General features: G+C 35.7%; 1 protein-coding gene across 5 annotated transcripts in view; it reads right to left on the bottom strand.

Annotated features, from left to right (window-relative positions):
* ANAPC1 (anaphase promoting complex subunit 1) overlaps positions 1 to 18,664 on the bottom strand; it is a 99,137-nt gene that overhangs the window by 34,986 nt on the left and 45,487 nt on the right. For 4 of the 5 annotated variants that reach the window (XM_068564315.1, XM_068564316.1, XM_068564314.1 and 1 more), the window contains exons 25-34: positions 17,580 to 17,758; positions 14,770 to 14,996; positions 13,223 to 13,341; positions 9,466 to 9,737; positions 7,119 to 7,353; positions 4,874 to 4,965; positions 3,390 to 3,524; positions 3,137 to 3,219; positions 2,175 to 2,253; positions 1,408 to 1,482 (exon numbers count right to left, since the gene is read on the bottom strand). In XM_068564315.1, the coding sequence (XP_068420416.1) occupies positions 1,408 to 1,482; positions 2,175 to 2,253; positions 3,137 to 3,219; positions 3,390 to 3,524; positions 4,874 to 4,965; positions 7,119 to 7,353; positions 9,466 to 9,737; positions 13,223 to 13,341; positions 14,770 to 14,996; positions 17,580 to 17,758 (1,496 nt within the window). The remainder of the gene's footprint in view (positions 1 to 1,407; positions 1,483 to 2,174; positions 2,254 to 3,136; positions 3,220 to 3,389; positions 3,525 to 4,873; positions 4,966 to 7,118; positions 7,354 to 9,465; positions 9,738 to 13,222; positions 13,342 to 14,769; positions 14,997 to 17,579; positions 17,759 to 18,664) is intronic. The other variant, XM_068564318.1, reaches the window with a different exon arrangement.

Below are 18,664 nucleotides of genomic sequence, written 5' to 3'. Positions count from 1 at the left end.
GCTGAGTGAAAGAAGTCTTATACAAAAGGGTATACATTGTGATTCCATTAATATAAAGTTCTATATCGGGCAAACTAATATATTTTGGAGAAAAAAATCAGAAAATTGGTTGTCTTGGGGGTGCGGAGTGAGTGCACAGACTGAGTGGGAAGGGAACTTCTGACCATTTGGATAAAGGTTTGTTTCCATGAACTTATGCATTAGTTGAATCGTATCAAATAGTATAATTAAAATTTGTGCAGTTCATTATATACAAATTTTACCTTAAAAGGAAAAGAAAAGAGGTAAATACTGAATTCTAGTTAATAACACACATGCTGAAGTACTTAGGGAAAAGTGTATGACTATCTGTAACTAACTTTGAAATTCATCAAAAAATAATGGGCTGGATAGAGGAAGAGATAAATGGATAGATATGTGATTAAACAAGTTTATACAGTAAAATATTAATTGTAAAATCTAATTGGTTGTATGGGTGTTTGTATAAAGTTCTTTCAGCCTTTATTTTGAAATTTTCTTATTAAAACATTGGAGGGAGCACTCTAGCATTCTGAAGGATAAACAGATTTATTTTCTAAATAAAAAGGTACTGAGGGGGCTTCCCTGGTGGCGCAGTGGTTGAGAGTCTGCCTGCCAATGCAGGGGACACGGGTTCGAGCCCTGGTCTGGGAGGATCCCACATGCCGCGGAGCAACTGGGCCCGTGAGCCACAACTACTGAGCCTGTGCGTCTGGAGCCTGTGCTCCGCAACAAGAGAGGCCACGATAGTGAGAGGCCCACGCACCGCGATGAAGAGCGGCCCCCACTTGCCACAACTAGAGAAAGCCCTCGCACAGAAATGAAGACCCAACACAGCCAAATAAATAAATAAATAAATAAATAAATAAATAATTAAACAAACAAACCAAAAAAAAAGGTACTGAGGACATGGACAGTTAATTAAAGGGCAATATTTAGTTACAATACTTACAATATCTGATTTGGAGTTTTTACAGAAGAGTCTGTTTATTTTTAACTATCTGGCTTATTGCGTAAATATGCCATAAAGTAATTAAAACAACTTCTTACATACAAGATAAAAAACTGTCACAAAGTACAACAGTATTTTAGATAAATGTATCCTTATTTAGGATAAAAATGTCAAAAATACTTTTTTAGAGTTCTTTGATACATTTAATTTTTAAAAATCACCATTTCTAGTGCTCTGTAACCGAAAAAGGAAGGCTGTGGTCTGTGCTCAGCATACAATCTTAAATGAAAGTTCCTAAGTTTTCAAGAAATATAGTAATCATAACCATCACTATTGCCTTCAAAAGAAAAAGTATTTTATAGGGTTTTAGAAAATCCCACAGGAAATCATAATTTTATGTGATTAAAGATATAATAATATTTATTATACATACGTACTTGAGGAACGTTGCTATCAACCCACTTGGAATTTGGTAAAATATCATCCCACAAAATCAGGCATCGAGCAAGCGTCTTAAAAAATGCAATACAGAAAAATTAATTACAGCAGGCAAAGTTCATAGATTTTGTAACAATGATAATACTCTTAATAGAACAGTTTAAGAATTAGTTCCCAACTGATGAAAATTTTGAAAAACAAAGTATACAGTATCAACCTAAGCCACTCATTAAAATAAACTGAAGATTTACATTTATCTCAAAAAATCTCAAATTGACTTGATCATTTGGAGAGAAGTTTTTAAAACTTGCTCCATAGAAGAAAAATCATAACAAAAAGAATCATACATAGATCTGTCTACATAATTTAAAGCCTTTCATATGCTAAAAGCATAAACATTGTAGAAAAGGGAAAATCTGAATCAAATTTATGTCAAACAGTTACTGTAACTAATTATACCCTTAATAGTATTATTGCATTCTTAATAATAATGAAAGAATGTAAAATAAAGTAGTAATGAAGCCCCAGTGTCTTGTTACTTATTAGGAAGTTTTGAATAATAATGTGAAACGTTAAAATGTCACTCCAAGTATTATATATCAAGGTGGTTGCCTTTCCTGGCAATTCCTACAGTTATATTTGGGAAATTTCAAAAGAACACTACCAATTATATATATACATGATGGATTAACAGTAAAGCTCCCTTGTGGAGACATTTTATAGACACCTCATGTTAACAAAAATTAAAAATTGCCAAGTACCATACCCTAAGTAAGAGAAATTCTGGCTTCACAAAGTCCAGCAAATACATGGTGTCGGGAGCTCGGAGCCAATCTGCAATGGATCTGTTGGTGGTGGATACCAGTAAGCGTTATTGCTCAAGTAGAGAATAAGATCACCAAGATCACAAGACAGATTTCAAGAATTTTCTTTCCACTCCAACCACTGTCTATTTTTTCCCATAGTACTTCACCTCCTCCAACGTAATATTTAGTATGTATGTATGTCTTACTATAAGTTTCCTAAGGGCAGATATTTTTAGCTTTCTTTTGTTAAATGAAACATCTCCAGTGCCAAGAAAGCAATGTCATATACTTTCATCCAAAAAGTAGATGAATAAACCTGTTTTTAACCACTTTGTTAATTTTGCAAACATTCACTTTGTCTAAAAAAGGAATTTACAACATTGGACCATTTCTTTAATCTTAAAATGTTTTTTAAATTAAAAGACTTAAAACCCAACTTACTCTTCTATACAAAACGTAAAACAATAAACGCCAAACATCTACTTTCAAGTGTCAGCACTAATTACAGGGCTTGGGGAGGCAGAAGGAATAGCTATTAAGAAAGCTCTTGAACTAAGCAGAAACCATTTTTATGAATGGTAACCAGGGATATAATAATGCTAAGTACTTCTGATTTACCCAGGCCTCATAACAACAAGCAAAATTAATGAAAAGGAACTTAGACATTGTTTGATTGTCAGTGACATCAACTATAAAATAAAAGTGAACAGAAACTGGCAACTGTATTATCAAATACCATTAAAATAACCAAATGTATTATTTCTAGATAAAACTCTATATAACTTGTAGTATCTGAGAGCACTAAAATCAGGCTGATCTAGCACAGGAGAGGTAAACACAGTAAGATAATTTAGTTTTACTACTGAGGTCAGAAAGGAAGTCACATGGTCATGGCAAGGGATGGGGTGGGGAGATGCGGTACCTGTTATTGGTTTTTAAGTAGATCATGGCCAAAGCGAGAGTGGCACCTGGACAAGTTACATCCACATTTATGGTATCTCCTTCCTATCAAAAGAAAAGTTTGTGTAAAAGAGCTTTGAATTACTATAAGATTCTTCTGAATACTAGCCTATGCTTAAAATTAACATATTTACAAATGTTGGTATGAAAACTACTATTTTCAAATTAACTTCTTAGCTTCCAGAAGTTTGATCTGTTGCTTGATTTGGACTTACTTTGATTTGATAACTTGGAGATTTATGTTTCTCCCTGTGCATCCCTGCTTGAAAGCGCCTATGGCCTCCAACCATGTACTGATAAAGCTGCTCGGGCACATTGAGATCAGACATGCCTATCAAATTACTGCCGTGCTGTAAACGAAGTAACAGACAAGTGAAAGGAAATTTTACAGAATAAGATCCATAACACATACCCATAACAAAGAAAACAATAAACTAACTTCAAAGCCAGTCTTCTGGGTTTTTTATCAACTAAAATCTCATGAGTTAATACTCAGTCTATTAATAATTCACATTAAAAATTATAATACATACACAGGCAAGTTAATACTTTCATTTCATAAAATACATAAAGGCTTCAAAATACAGTTAACTGCATTAACTGCATTTAACAGTTAAAGAAAATATTAGGTAGGTAAATGAAACCTGAACTATGAACACCTGAATCCTTTCATCAATGTACCTATGAACTATTCCAGCAATAATAACCATAATAATAACTTACTGAACGCTTAACGCTCTTCCAGGCATGATTCTGCATGTTTAACATGGATTAACTTACTTAATATGACAATTCGATCAAATAGCTACTATTTTACAGGTGAGGAAAGGGAGGCACAAAGAGATTACGCCCAAGGTTACATAGCTAGTAAGGAGCAGCAGTGGATATAAAACAAGGCAGTCTGGTTCCACAGTCTATCGAGCTGCTTAACTACTAGAAAATACTGTAGTTATATGATGTCAGGACTCACTGGTCAGGACCAGAATTCACGTCCCAATTCCCAGTATGACGCTTTTCCATTGTTTTATCTGCCTCTTTAGTTCATGTGCCAAATGTGAAGAGTCAAAAGCCTAAACGACAGTCGACTTTCTTTATATAATTCAGTTTCAGTATAATACTGTATTGGTGGTTCTTCAAAGGACCCACATTCCAGCTGACATAGTCATTTAATGTTTCTGGTAACCCTACACTACGTCTACTGGATGGGGTTAAAGATGGGGAGTCAGAATGATACTGCATTCTGTCATGAAGCAGCTGCTATTGTGGCAACGTTCTGGGATACCTAGTGAACACCAGGGCACCAAAAGAGAGTTCTGGTTTATCTCTAGTCCTACAGACTCTTAAGGCTCCCCATCATACACCCATTTTCACTTTTTTCTGTTTTCTTACTGAGTGAACTGTCATTTCTTCATCTTACGTCTTGAACTCTTTTCGAGAAACTTCATTCCCTTAGTTCATTCATAAACACTTATATCTAAGCCAGGGGGGAAGAAACCTTAAAGCCCCATTCTTCACTACAATTTCTCTCCATTCCCAAATCTGGCACTTTGAAAAATATCCAGAAAGAAGAAAGAGCTGAGAATCACAGTAAGTTAAGTCACAGTAAGGCAGAGTGGTATTCAGAGTAAAGTGTCAAGGCTACTTGTCTCAAGAAGCAGAATTTGTAACTGAAGCATCTGCAGGCACAGACTCTGCTTACCCCCAAGCAAACCATGCCCAGGGCCAAGCCAGCAGCCAAAGAGTAAGACTCTCTGTCCGTGCAGTATTCCATTTCAGGACCAGGGGGTCGTCCTATAAAACAGAAAGTAACACAGTTCAAACTGGCCTCTTAAAATCCTAACTCGTAAAAGTTTTAGAGTTAACTTTCTAGTAAGTTGCGTAAGAACTATGGATTCAATATAACCCCACTCAGAAAGATCTGACGTTATCACAAATGGTGTCCACAACTATCCATTTATCACAAAATAAACCCCAAACATGGTTCTTCTAATTTGCCAATTTGAAAGCAATCACTTTAAAATACTGTCAAACCTTGAGTTTTATAATAAAAAAAAAAAAAAATTACTAAAAAAGGGGAAAAATTTTTTAAAGGGGAGGGATGCTCAAAAAAGCTTCAATTTGTAATTTCTTTCCTTTTGTTCTTACTTTGTTAGCTTCAAATCTATTCATTAGATGTGGTGAAAACATGTTCAAATACTGATAAGGAACAGGAAGGACACTTCCTTTAAGTTTTTAAGAATGTTAAATATTATGCATCCAGACATGTATTTTGAATCTATATAATACTGAGCCTTACTATGATAGAATTTCTCTGTATTGATGCTCTAAGTTTGCCTGGATGCAAAATTCATACTTTAAAAAGTACCCCCTAATTCTAACTCCACCCCTTTTAGGGCAGCAAAATGTATTATATATAAAGACACCTTCAACCAAAAAAAAGTTCACATTCCTGGAATTTCATCCCCAGGAAAAAAATTTTTTTAAAAAGAAAGAAAAATTATAAACAAGTAATCAGTGTAATGTTTTTTGCTTAATTAGCAAAGAATTAAAAACCACCTAAAAGTCCTGAAAATAAGACAATGATTAGGCAATTTATAGAAAACCAACTCAATGAGCTATTCCACAATATAAAATTAATTTTAAAAGCCATTTATGACAATGATATATGAAAAGGGCAGTACAAAAACAGTATGTACATTCTGACTGTAATTATACAAAAGAGCATATGCATATGAATCCAGATGAAATCTTCTGTATACAATATGAAAGAGGTGTACTATGGCTGTGAGATATGTATAATGTTGCCACCATTAGATATCATTATGATATAGCCAAAGAATGTTAATTACACCTTGCAGATGAACAAGCTTTAAAAGCCAATCCTGAGTATCTTCTGAATAAGTGTTTCTCAGACCAATCACTTATGCTATTACATATATTGCTGACAGGAAAATTTTAGTTCTGTGAATAATTTATTTCATCACTGTAGTTGACTACATTGTTGACTCCAATTCTTCACTGCCCTACAGTGCCAGTTATATACACATCCACACTCCTGACAGAGTTTCCTCTGTACCTGAATGTGTGACTGGCTTTGAACTAGGATCCTGGCTGGCACAATGTAAGCAAAGGCCTGAAATGCACTTCCATTATTTGGTTCTCCCTCTTGCCCTTCTGTCATCACCATAAAAGAAGCCTGGGTCCCAGAATAAGGCATTTGGAGCAGAGTCTGAGCAGCAGACCCACAGATCTACAGCCTGAAGCAGAGATGCCTGGGCAAATTTTGTGGCTATCCTGAAATATATGTAGAAAGATCCTGAACAGGATAGAACAAGACATGCAAGTATGTATCTAAATTACTGAACGTACCAATAATGCTAATAGCATTTCCATTTCTCTGAAAAAGATGACAACACGTTAAGACACATTTCCAAAAGATGTAGACTTAGGAGAAAACATAAAAAATGCCTTTTATCATGAACATACCCACCAGCATATAGAGGAAAGCCGGAGTCAATCACTTCCATTCTGTTAGAAGCGTTGTTGTCCAACAGAATAAACATTGTGCTCTTAGGGATCAAAACAATCAACTCTGAATTTTAAGTGTAGACCATTGCTAGACATTGCCTGGCAAAGACAGAGCGGGACAAGCAGCATGCTCCCATGTGATTAAGACCTTAGGCTACCTCGTTAAATGGGACCACTGGAGCTCAATAATGGGCTGGCCAAGTAAGTATGCAGACCAATAACCTGCATAGCAACATCAGCCTTGGAAAACATTACTTTGTAGTTTTTTTCTTTGTTAGTATAGCTCATTCTATGCTCACAAAAGCTACTATTTTTTCCTTAATTTTTATAATCTTACTATTACTTTCATTTTTACTTTGGTTCCTGTGGAATGGTAAAAATACACTTACGAAACCACAGCGCTATTAATGCCATACCTATTTCAGCCAACAAGACTTCTGCGGTATGCCTATGAGCTGTCCCTTGATAAACAAGGCCGATGCCAACCACTGCAGCCACTTGGACGTTGTGAGGAACATCAAGCTCTGTGGACGTTGGGGGCAGGAGAGCGGGAATGTGGATGCTAAGAAGCCGTGTAATCGACATATCCATGGTGCCTAGCTTAGCAGCAGAAACACCAAGGAGCAGTCCAATGCTTGTCATCTCATGACCCTAAGACAGAAAACAGAATGAGACTTAAGTCACTACCAAAACAAATATGTAGTTTTAAATAAAATACTGCCTGCCAGTACTGTGACAGGCACAGTGAGAAGCTCCGAGAATACACAAGCAAACTAAACAGGCAGGGTCCTTGTACTGATGAAGTTAGTGCCCTTGGGGAAGGGAAAGTGTTAAACTAAAAATATATATATTATTGAAAACTCATCAAATGAAAAAGTATAAAGATTATGAAAGAGTATTTTAACAGAGCCTACTTTAGATTAGAAGGGACTGGAGAATTATTTAGAATCTTTAAAAAGTAAAATTTACAATAGAATGAGTACAAATTAGCCAGGCAAAGTGGCAAGAAGGGAGGGCACTCAAATTTAGAAAGTGAGAGAGAATGATGACAGGTGATGGAAAAACATGTAAATGACGCTGAGATGATTTTTAAAAAACCCTCACATTGATATTCAATTGACTACAAGGGTGCCAAGACAATTCAATGGGAAAAGAAGTTTTTTCAAAAAATGATGCTGTGATAACTATACAGCCACTTGCAAAAGAATGAAATTGGACCCCTTCCTGACATCATACATAAAAATTAACTTCAAGTAAGATGTAACTAAAAGCAAAAAAAGAACTCTTAGAAGAAAACATAGGTGTAAATCTATGTAATAGATATAAATCCAAGTGATCTTGGGCTAGGCAGTAACTTCTTAGATATGACATCAAATGCACAGTAACCAAAGAAAAAGTAGATGAACTGGACTTCATCAAAATTTAAAACTTTTGTGCTTCAAAGACACCATCAGAAAGTCAAAAGACAACACAATGGCAGAAAATTTTTGCAAATCATGTATCTGTTAATGGACTGGTATTCAGATTACATAAGGAACTCTTACAACTCAACAACAAAGACAGCCAATTAGAAAATAAGCAAAGGATTTAAATAGACATTTCTCCAAAGATGACATACAAATGACCAATGAGCACATGTAAAGATGTTCAATATCATTAGCCATCAGGGAAATAAATGCAAATCAAAACCACACTGAGATATTACTTCACACCTACTAGGATGACTATAATTAAGAAGACAGATAATAACAAGTGTTGGCAAGAGTGCAGAGAAATTGGAACCCTTATGTATTGCTGGTGGGATTACAAAATGGTGCAGCCACTCTGGAAAACAATTTGGTAGTTCTTCAAACTTTAAAACAAAGAGATACCGTATGACGCAGCAATTCCACTCCTAGGAATACACCCAAGAGAAATGAAAACATTCATCCACACAAAAATGTGTATATAAATGTTCACAGTAGCATTATTCATAATAGTCAAAAAGTAGTAATAACTCAAGTATCCATCAACTGATGAATGGAAGAATAAAATATGGTATATCCATACAATGAATATCTATTCAGCAATAAAAAGGAATGAAGTACTAATACATGGTACAACATAGACAACCCTTGAAAACATTACAGTAAGCAAAAGAAGCCAGTCATAAAAGACCATATATTGTTTGGTTCCATTTATATGAAATGTCCATGGTAGGCAAATCCATAGAGACAGCAAGTAGATTAGCAGTTTGCCAGGGGCTGGAAGGAAAGGGGAACAGAGAGTGACTGCTACTAGGTAGGGGGTTCCTTCATGGGGTGATGAAGATGTTCTAAAATTAACAGTGGTAATGGATGCACAACTCTGTGAATATAATAAAAACCACTGAATTGTGTACTTCATATGGGTGAACTTCTTTGGCATAGAAGTGGAAAAATTTAGGCCAAGAGAAAGAGTTTGGTCTGCCAAGGAGCTAACACAATCCGTCTCTACGGCTGGAACATAGGGAGCAAGGAAAAGAGAAGCACAAAGTAAGGCTGGGGAAGTGAGTAGGATCACACAGGCTCCTAGAATGTACATTAAGAGCAATGGAAGATCACTGAACAGTTTGACCAGGGAAGTGATATATTCCGATTTACACTTTAGAAAGATTTCTCTGCCTGCTATGAGAAGAATGCACTTAGAGGTACAAGACTGAAGAAGAGCAAACAGAACAACTAGGAGCTGCTGTAATAGCCCAGGGGAGGCACAATGCCAGGAGCTGGCAGCACGAGTTCTCACCTTGGTCAGGTAGTCATGGATGTTGAGAGTAGCCAGCTTGGTAAGGTGCCCGTTCAGACCCAGGGCCATGAGGAAGCCAGCATACTCATTGGCTAACTCGGCGTGCTTGGGCTTATTGTAGACAATCCAGGCTGAGTCGATCTGGGAGGCAGGGGCTATCTTCAGGCCGGCAGCCACGCCGTTATGGAAGCTGGCCCAGCTGGTCATGTTGGGAGGCACATCGATGTTGCCACTGTTCAGGTCTACTGTTGTGTTCCGAGGGGGTGCCCGCCCTATTCAGGCAAACAAAATTTAAAATTGAGAGAACAAAAATTCAGAAACCAAAATTGCTACATTTAGATTCTCTGAGAACAGAGATCACTTTTCTACATTCAATACCCTTAACCCCATAATACCTGGAATGATGTTAGGTTACTACGCATACTTAAAGTTTTATACATGTGAGTCAAACTTGATGCAAGGTGGAAAAACCTTAACTGTATAAAATAATTCACTGTCCTTTCTGCTAAAATATATGGGACTATAATAAGATAACTGATACCAATATAACTGTGTACAGATCTGATTAGGATACCCACTGCTTTGAAAGCTTTCTTTCAAACAGCAGGAAGCTCACTGAAAAATAAAATGAAAATTAACATCACAAACTACATGAATAATAATTCCAACATGTGATTGACAACAATGATGTTAATTTCAAATGTGCCATCCCATCTTTTTCTCTGGATGTTACGGAAAAATGATATTTTTAAAAAAGACAAGGAGCTTTATAAATTTGCTCTATCTCTTATCTATACATCTCTCTATATGATATAGAAATCTAACTACAAGCTATTGGTAAAAATGCCAAACTGCATTCAAAGATACCTATATAAAAAACATTTTATACACTTGAGTTACCCAGTGAACCATAAAAGAGTATTCACTAAATTTAAATTTGTGGTCAACTTATTGAAGAACAGTATAAATTAAATGTTCATGACGCTATGTTCTCTTTGAATGCCTTTTCTTGAGTGTTTTGACTACACTGCGTACCCGCAAATACTGAATTATCTCTATATTTTTAATATTCTGTATTAGCTCAAGTCATGGATGAATATTTAAAATAAATATTCTAAATACAGTAAGTCCCTTACATACGAACTTTCAAATTGCTAACTTTCAAAGATGCAAATGTGCGTTCGCGTGTCCAATCACGTAAGTTAGTTCACACATCTGGTGTATGCTGTCACGTGTATGCTGTCACGTGTATGCATCCTCTACAAGTGGTTGTGCTTCTGTGTACTTTACTGTACAGTACTATATAGAGTACAGTAGTACAGTATCTTTATTTCAAGGCCAGGATGTCCAGAAGCAAGCGTAAAAGCAGCAGTGATGTAGCTGGTACAGTGTAGCCAATTGTGTTAGTTGGGTACCTAGGCTAACTTTGTTGGACTTCCGAACAAATTGGACTTATGAACGTGTTCTCGGAACTGAACTCGTTCATATGTAGGGGACTTACTGTATTGCATAAAGTTATGCAGTTTGCTAGAGGTTTGAAAATATGGTTTTAAAGGAGTTCTGAAAGTTATGTAAATTTTAATTAGATGCACAGTGTCTTGTTTGTAGTCTATATACACATACACACACATACACAGACACAAGCATAAAATAAAATATATTTGTATTTACCACTTGCTTTTTGTACCTAAGAGCTAACTCAAATGCTGGTCTGTGATAGCACCACACTGGTGACAAGTTCATGAGTTATACTTTTACTTTCTCAAAAAGGGCAGAGAGATTAATAATGAAAAAGCAAGTAAAATTTCTAAAACAACAATTCAACATATGCATAAGACATAATATTTATACACAAGAGAAAATAAAAGGCAAAGGGTAAAGCAAATTTTCTTCAATAAGAATAATTACATACAAAAGCACAACAGGCCAAACCAGTGTCAGTTAAGGAACTATTTCAAGTGAACATTTTTTTCCTAAATGAATTTATTATTAAAACAATAATATTTTTATTATTATTAATATACTTTTATTTTTAATTATTAATAATACTTTATTATTAAAGATCATCTTTTTTTTGGAGGGGGGGGTGCTGGTCTGGGAGGGGGTCCTACCAGAATGACTAAAAGAATAAAACTTTGCATCAATGTCATAAATACATTTTAAATCATGCAAATTTAAACGCATTCAGAAATAAAGAGACAATGATTCATGCATTTACTTTTTAACATCCACCCAAGCGTTACCGCCCAGATTTAATACATTTTAACATTTGCCAATTTTGCATGAGATTTTCTTTTTCACCCAAACCTTTTATATGAAAACACTCAGTTAAAAGACTAATAAAATGAACACCTATACACAGCACCCTCCATCAAGATTCACTAATTGTTCTGATTCTGCCATAGCTGTTTTATCTCTCAGAGAGAGAACAATTAAAATACTGAAGGTGACTCTGTTTGCTTGTCTGTCAGTGAGATTATGGCTCCAGAAAAGGAGTGATATAGGATACGGGAATGTGTTCTTCACTAGCCGATCTCATATTCTGCATGCTGCTAAAAACACAAGCTCTTTACAAATCTCAGTGGGACCCTGGGTTTTTTACTTATGTAACAAAATATGGTGGAATGGTATTTGCATAGACTATATCCTATACACCACTGTATGTATCATACATACGTTTTGTACGGGTCACATATACTATATACTTTAAGGGATTTTCAATAACAATTTCAGCTGTATACAACTGTCACATTTAGTATACATTCAAATCAGATCAGGTGGACGTGCACTATAAAACCCACTATAATCAGTAACGCTGGGAAATAAGTACCCTTATATCTGGCAGAAGTAAAAACTCATGTAACCAACCAGAAACGAAATTTGACAAAATGTTACATCAGTCTTAAAATCTTGCTGCCCTAGGAGTTCTATCTAAGCAATTATCCTAAATAAATAAGATAAATATAACCCAACAATACGCTTGTAATGGCAAAAAACAATAATTTCCAAAAATACCAGGTGGTTTATATAAACTATATTCCATTAAGCGAAATATTCTGGAGCAAATAAAAATGAAGTTGTTGATTAAAAATGTGTATAAAATACATATACGTAATTGTACACATATATATATGCTAGATATAAAAGGATGCTCACTCACTATATAGTAAATTTTTAAAAACAATTTCTAAAACAGGTTTAAATTTTCTGATAAACAAATATAAAATTATAAAATGGAGACATAAAATTGGGAAACAAATAAACCAAAGTGTTACTTAACACTAGTGAACTCTTAACAAGTTGGGACTACTATGAGTGACCATTTTTTGTTTTTGCTTAGTATATTTTCTTGTTTTTGTACAAGCATCATCTAGTCATACTAAGACATAACAAGACATTTTAAGACTAAATATTTTTACATATTGACTTTAAGATTATTTAAAGTTCAATAATTTCACCATTCAACAGTATCTTTCTAAACTTCCCCCAGTGCCTTTTTATATCTTGAAATGGTCTCATTAAAAACAAAATTTAGTAATGGGCTATATTCTACTTCCCTCAATGTTTAATTTGATTTGCTATTTGAGCTTTGATAACCATTACAGTAGCTTTAACAATAATCACTACAGTAGCTATTAACAATATTTAAAATCATGGGGGATAGAGCATTTCTTTGGTTTTAACTACAATGATTCAAAAGAACTCCACTAAACATATACCCATTTTCCTTTCTCATTGAGCCCAGAATTTAACATACCAGTCAAATTCAACTTAGGGATAGGCAATGGCTCCGTTGGAACAGGATGGTATGAAAACAAGGTAAACATTCCCCGTCCTACTGGAAGAGCCATAGTTCGCTGACACAACTGGAGCAATCTATAATTAAAATTAAAACCAACATGTGAAAAAATTTTAAACAAAAAAAACTGGAATGTAATCTGTAGGCAAGTATTTCAAAAGCAGCAGTGCTGTGCAAGATGAAGCCACATCAAAGTAAATCCACACAAAGTCTTGAGTGAGTCATCTAAACACGGTTGTTCTCATTGTAATACTCTTACTCCCATCAGAAACTCTAAAGGGGAGACACATTTCTTTCTTCTGTTTCATATTTGCTTTGAATTAAAACCAGCTGTTCTATAAACCAAGCCAACTCTCCCTAAGTATTCAAAAAGTAAAACCTATAATTCTACTCTAAACGATGCTAACCCTCTCGGAGGAAAACATCGTATTTGTTGGGTTTCCTCGTTGTGCTGTTATCAGTTTAGCTGGGATCCTCCTCTCATCCTTTTTGTGAATACAGCCCAGGTGCCACCTCCATGGCCTGCACACAAGGTAAAAAAGCAAGTCCCTATTTTGGAGGTCAGTGGATTTCAAGGTGTCTCCAGGGAACACAGAAGGAGTTTCATTTACTTGATGGTGAGGACTTATAGGACTAATAGTACTATATGTCAACTATGTTCAAGGTTAAAATGGCTTCTACAGGCTATACTTTGAAACTAATACACTACTTTTTAATTTGTTTCTACGTTAAAATAAATGGCATCAAACAGAAACTGTGGAAGTAGGGGCATTCATAACCAGGAAACACTTAACACAAGTTATATCTGAAGACACAGAAATATCCCTCCTCCTTCTGAGGCTAACTAGAGGCTGAAATTCTCTCTGCAGACAAAGTTATTCACAAGCACCCTCTCTCCCTAACTGTAAATATATATAGCTGCTTTTCTAGTTCATTGGTGAGGAAAATTTTGCTGTCCTAAGATTCTTTGGGAACACTGCCCCACATTAATTCAAAATCAGGCAAATTTAGAATCAGGCCAGCAGACTACATTCCATAACATGTTTAGCAGAAACATTATGCATAATCCACAAAATTATAATAGTGAAAACAAAAACAGTATATCCCCCCCCTTCCATTTAAGATGCCACTGATTTTAAGATGCAGCACTATTTCAGGAGGTACTAAAAAAGAAAAAACACTGCCATTTAAACCATAACACCTACAAACACCTACAGACTGAAAGACATAATCTGATTTCAGAAATAGTAAAAGGTACAAGAAAAAAAAATCAGCATCATAGAATCAATGAACTCTGATAATAATCGCTAGCTGCATTGAGCTTTACTATGTACTGGGCAGTGTTCTAAGCACCGTGTAGAAATGACCCACTTGATTCCCGGAGAAACTCTGTGAGGTGTGAATGCTACAGTCATGCCTATTCTTACAGTTGAACAAAATGAGGCAGTACTTAATTTTTTATTTAAATTTTTACTTAAATTACAGCAGTTAACGTTTTCCTTTACCTGTTCTCTTTCTCCTCAATGAACTCGTGGTCACTGAGTTCTGGGTACTGCACCACGTTGACGCGGACAGGATGCGCACTCTGAAGAAGCCTTCGCACATCCTGCACCCTTAAGTCTTCACTCCATATTAGCGACATCACCTCCTGATTCATGTCATTCATGCCGTCATCTTCCTCCTCAGTTTCTGTTCCTGAAGGAACATCTGATGAGAGCACCTGAGTAACAGACTAGGTTGTAAAACTAATTTAAAAACCAGCCAACACACACTTACTGAACATGAGGATACACAGGATGAGGTACCAAGTCTACATCAGTGCAGAGAAAAAATATATTCCGAAGCAGGGCTGGCTTGGGTTCCCAATACATACTGGGACTCTAACCTAAAAATCTTTTTTTTTTTTAATTGATTAATTTTTATTTATTTATTTTTTTATTTTTGGCTGTGTTGGGTCTTCGTTTCTGTGCGAGGGCTCTCTCTAGTTGCGGCAAGCGGGGGCCACTCTTCAGAGCGGTGAGCGGGCCTCTCACTATCGCGGCCTCTCTTGTCGCGGAGCACAGGCTCCAGACGCACAGGCTCAGTAGTTGTGGCTCACGGGCCTAGTTGCTCCGCAGCATGTGGGATCTTCCCAGACCAGGGCTCGAACCCATGTCCCCTGCATTGGCAGGCAGATTCTCAACCACTGCGCCACCGGGGAAGCCCCAAAATCTTTTTTTTTTAAGTATAATTATATTGCCCACTTGGAAACATTCTTTACTGAGCCAAGGGGAAAGCTTTCAACTCACGACAACAGTCGGGAGGCTGATTCCATTGAAAGGTATATTCTAAATAAATTGTAAAAATCTAACTATATCCTAAATATTCCAAAAAGGACACAAATTACTGCAAACAGAATATTAACCCCACGCACTAAAGAACCAACACCAATTTAAATACTGTCTTTAGTTAATAGAAGCAGAAGAAAACAACCTGGAAGGATATAAACCAAGGGCTGGAGGAGGTCAGACAACACTTTCTCACTTCCGTACTTTAAGTAGAATAAATCATGGTTGGTTTTCACTTTTTTTTCTCCTAAGTATGTTCCAACTATATTTCTTAAAAGAAAGGGATTAAATGAAGCAAAACAAGTGAGGAGAGTTAATTCCTTGCTTATCATTCTGTCCTCATAAGCTCAGCATGTACTTTACTGTGAGCCTTCCCAGTCCAAATAATTCAGTCAGACTTTAAGATAGATGTTAATAGCAGAAATCTCATTTTCTCTCAGAGTTTCAACTCCTTTCACAAAAGATTAACTCCTAGGTGAAATGCTGAAGTTTTGCAACATTTAATGTGGAAGCGACATTAGCCTGAAAAAAGAATAAAGGTAGATATGACTAGATAATCAGTCTGACTTTAGTTGATAAAAATTTATTATAATTCCTATGAAATACCTAATTTTAAAAGAAACTACATTCTAATAGGTGAGTTAGCAGTAAGATATAGACCCAAATAGCTGATAAATTTGAGACGAGTTATAAAATGTAACCTCAAATAACTGAACAAATTGAATTTAGCCAGAATTACTTAAAATGACTTATAAATATAGATGAATAATTATCAATACCATTTGGCTTTAGTGCTAATGATGTTCTCATTCACACTAAGAAAAGAGGTCTAAATGCTAAAGACTTACCTTGGTCAAGGTAAAGATAACCATATTATTAGCAAAAAAAATTTGGTTTTCTGTTTAAAACAAGACAAATGCTAATTCAACTAAGAGTTGTTATTTCAGTGCAGATTAAAAGACAGATGTGCTGGTACAACCCTGCTGGAGATGGGATCCCCCATGGAAACTGCTTCTGTCACAGATTCATTATACAACTCTGATGTTGGGAATAAATTTTGGTAACAGTCCCTGAAGAAGCGTTAATAGCCTAAGATCTAACGTGGATTATGAACAGTTACAGTGTATTGATTATTATGTGTTGGTTCAAAGGTTAATAAGAGATGAGCCAAATCTGCACTGTTTTCTCAGAGACATAAAGGACCAAAGTCACCAGGGGTGGAATAACCATCCCTGAATCCTCCTTGATCCTTAGAGGAAATGCAGTGCTACCATTTTTTTTTTTAAGTTAACTGGAGTTCTAGAAGAAGTTTTAAAAGTTCCATTTTTAAGTTTTAAAAGAGGCTGATTTTTAAAAAAAAGGAGGATAACGATATATTTCACTTTCTATTTGTAGGGTCTTAGAACCCATTCTTAAAAAAACAGATTTGAACATTGATGAAGGGCACTGTTTGAGGAGGGAGGGGTAACATTAAGACAGCTTCTAAACAACTTTAGTGCCCCCCTGCAAAAAAATCTTTTTCCCGGGGCTTCAGTTTTATGTGATTAAAGATATATTTACACCTATGTAAAAGGTTAAATTTAAGAAATGTAACACATCAAAAAGGTATGAAGGAGAAAGTAGTTATAATTTATTCAAATTCAGGACATTATGTGCTCTCCCTATTTCCACATAATAATTACAAAGTAGTTAATTACTAACATGGTACAAGTAGGGAATCAGTCACGGTAGCGGCTCTACTGACTCGGCACTTGTCCCGACTCAAGGCACAGAAAGGTCCAGGCAAAACAGAGCACTCACAAAATCTGTTCCCATGTTCGATTTACAATTAATAAGATTTATCCAATTTTAAACCGTATCTAGCATCTAATATAAAAGATAATCTGATATATACACTTGCAAAAAGACTTCAAGGAAAATGGAGAACATTTCTACTCTGATTTCATTGAGGCTAAATCTGAATATGGACTTTCCATACTGATACTCACAGATTTCCCTTTGGGCAAGTTTCCTTCACAGGCCTGCTTGGAAAGATCCTGACGCCCAATCAAGAGGCAAACAGCTTCCGGCCAGTCTGAAGCGGGCTGCTCCCGACAGTGATAAATCGCATCTCTGATGGGAAGAGCAACTCCAAAGGGAAGAGTTTCCAAGTCTCTTAAAGCGAAACCTTGTGGTGAAAGCGAGGGAGAAAATTTTTCACTTAGACTTACCACTGTCCCAATTATTCTCTGAGTGAAGTTAGTAAACTCTATCCTAACAAATAAGCAAGAAACTGATTTTATTCATCTTACTACCAGACCAGTGTCTTGACCTCAGGGATTAGTATAAAAGTTTTGTTTTAAACAAAAAATTCCTAAAAACTTTAAGAAAAAGACAAACAATCCAATAGGAAAAACACAAAGGACAAAAAGACATTTCCCTGCGAGGAAACACAAATGGTCGATAAACATATGAAAAGATGCTCTACCCAATGAGTGATCAGGGAAATGCAAATTAAAACCACTAGAAAATAAAATTTCACACTCATTTGACAGGCACATATTAAAGTCAATCGATACCAAGCGTTGGTAACCATGTAGAGCAACAGTAATTCTCTTCCACAGCCAGTGGTGGTGTATACGGGTCCAACCACTTTGGAAAACATTCAGCATGTAGAGTTAGGTCCACCCCCATCAACAGACATACAGAAAGTTGTGCACATGGCACCAGGACATAAGCATTAAAATATTCATTAGTAATGTTTCATTATGGCAAAAAAGGGAAGGGAGGAAAGAGCCCAATTGCTACCATCAATAGAATGGATAAATAAGTTGTGATATATTCAAGCAGTAGATCATACAGCAGTGAAAATGAATGATCTTCTGCTACGTGAGTCAACATGGATGAATCTTTAAATAATAATATTGAGTAAAGAAAATAAGATAGTAAAAAAACATGTTTATATTTATATCTATTTATATAAAGTTAAAAAATATACAACACTAAGCAATATATGAAGTGATAAAACTCAAAAAAAATTGATAGAAGGTAATACAAAATTTAGGTAGGATACTGTACAGGTACTTTACCTCTA

The sequence above is a fragment of the Eschrichtius robustus genome, chromosome 15 (genome assembly GCF_028021215.1).
Source record: "Eschrichtius robustus isolate mEscRob2 chromosome 15, mEscRob2.pri, whole genome shotgun sequence".
NCBI classification, from domain to species: domain Eukaryota; kingdom Metazoa; phylum Chordata; class Mammalia; order Artiodactyla; family Eschrichtiidae; genus Eschrichtius; species Eschrichtius robustus.
This window is presented reverse-complemented; position numbering and strand designations above follow the sequence as displayed.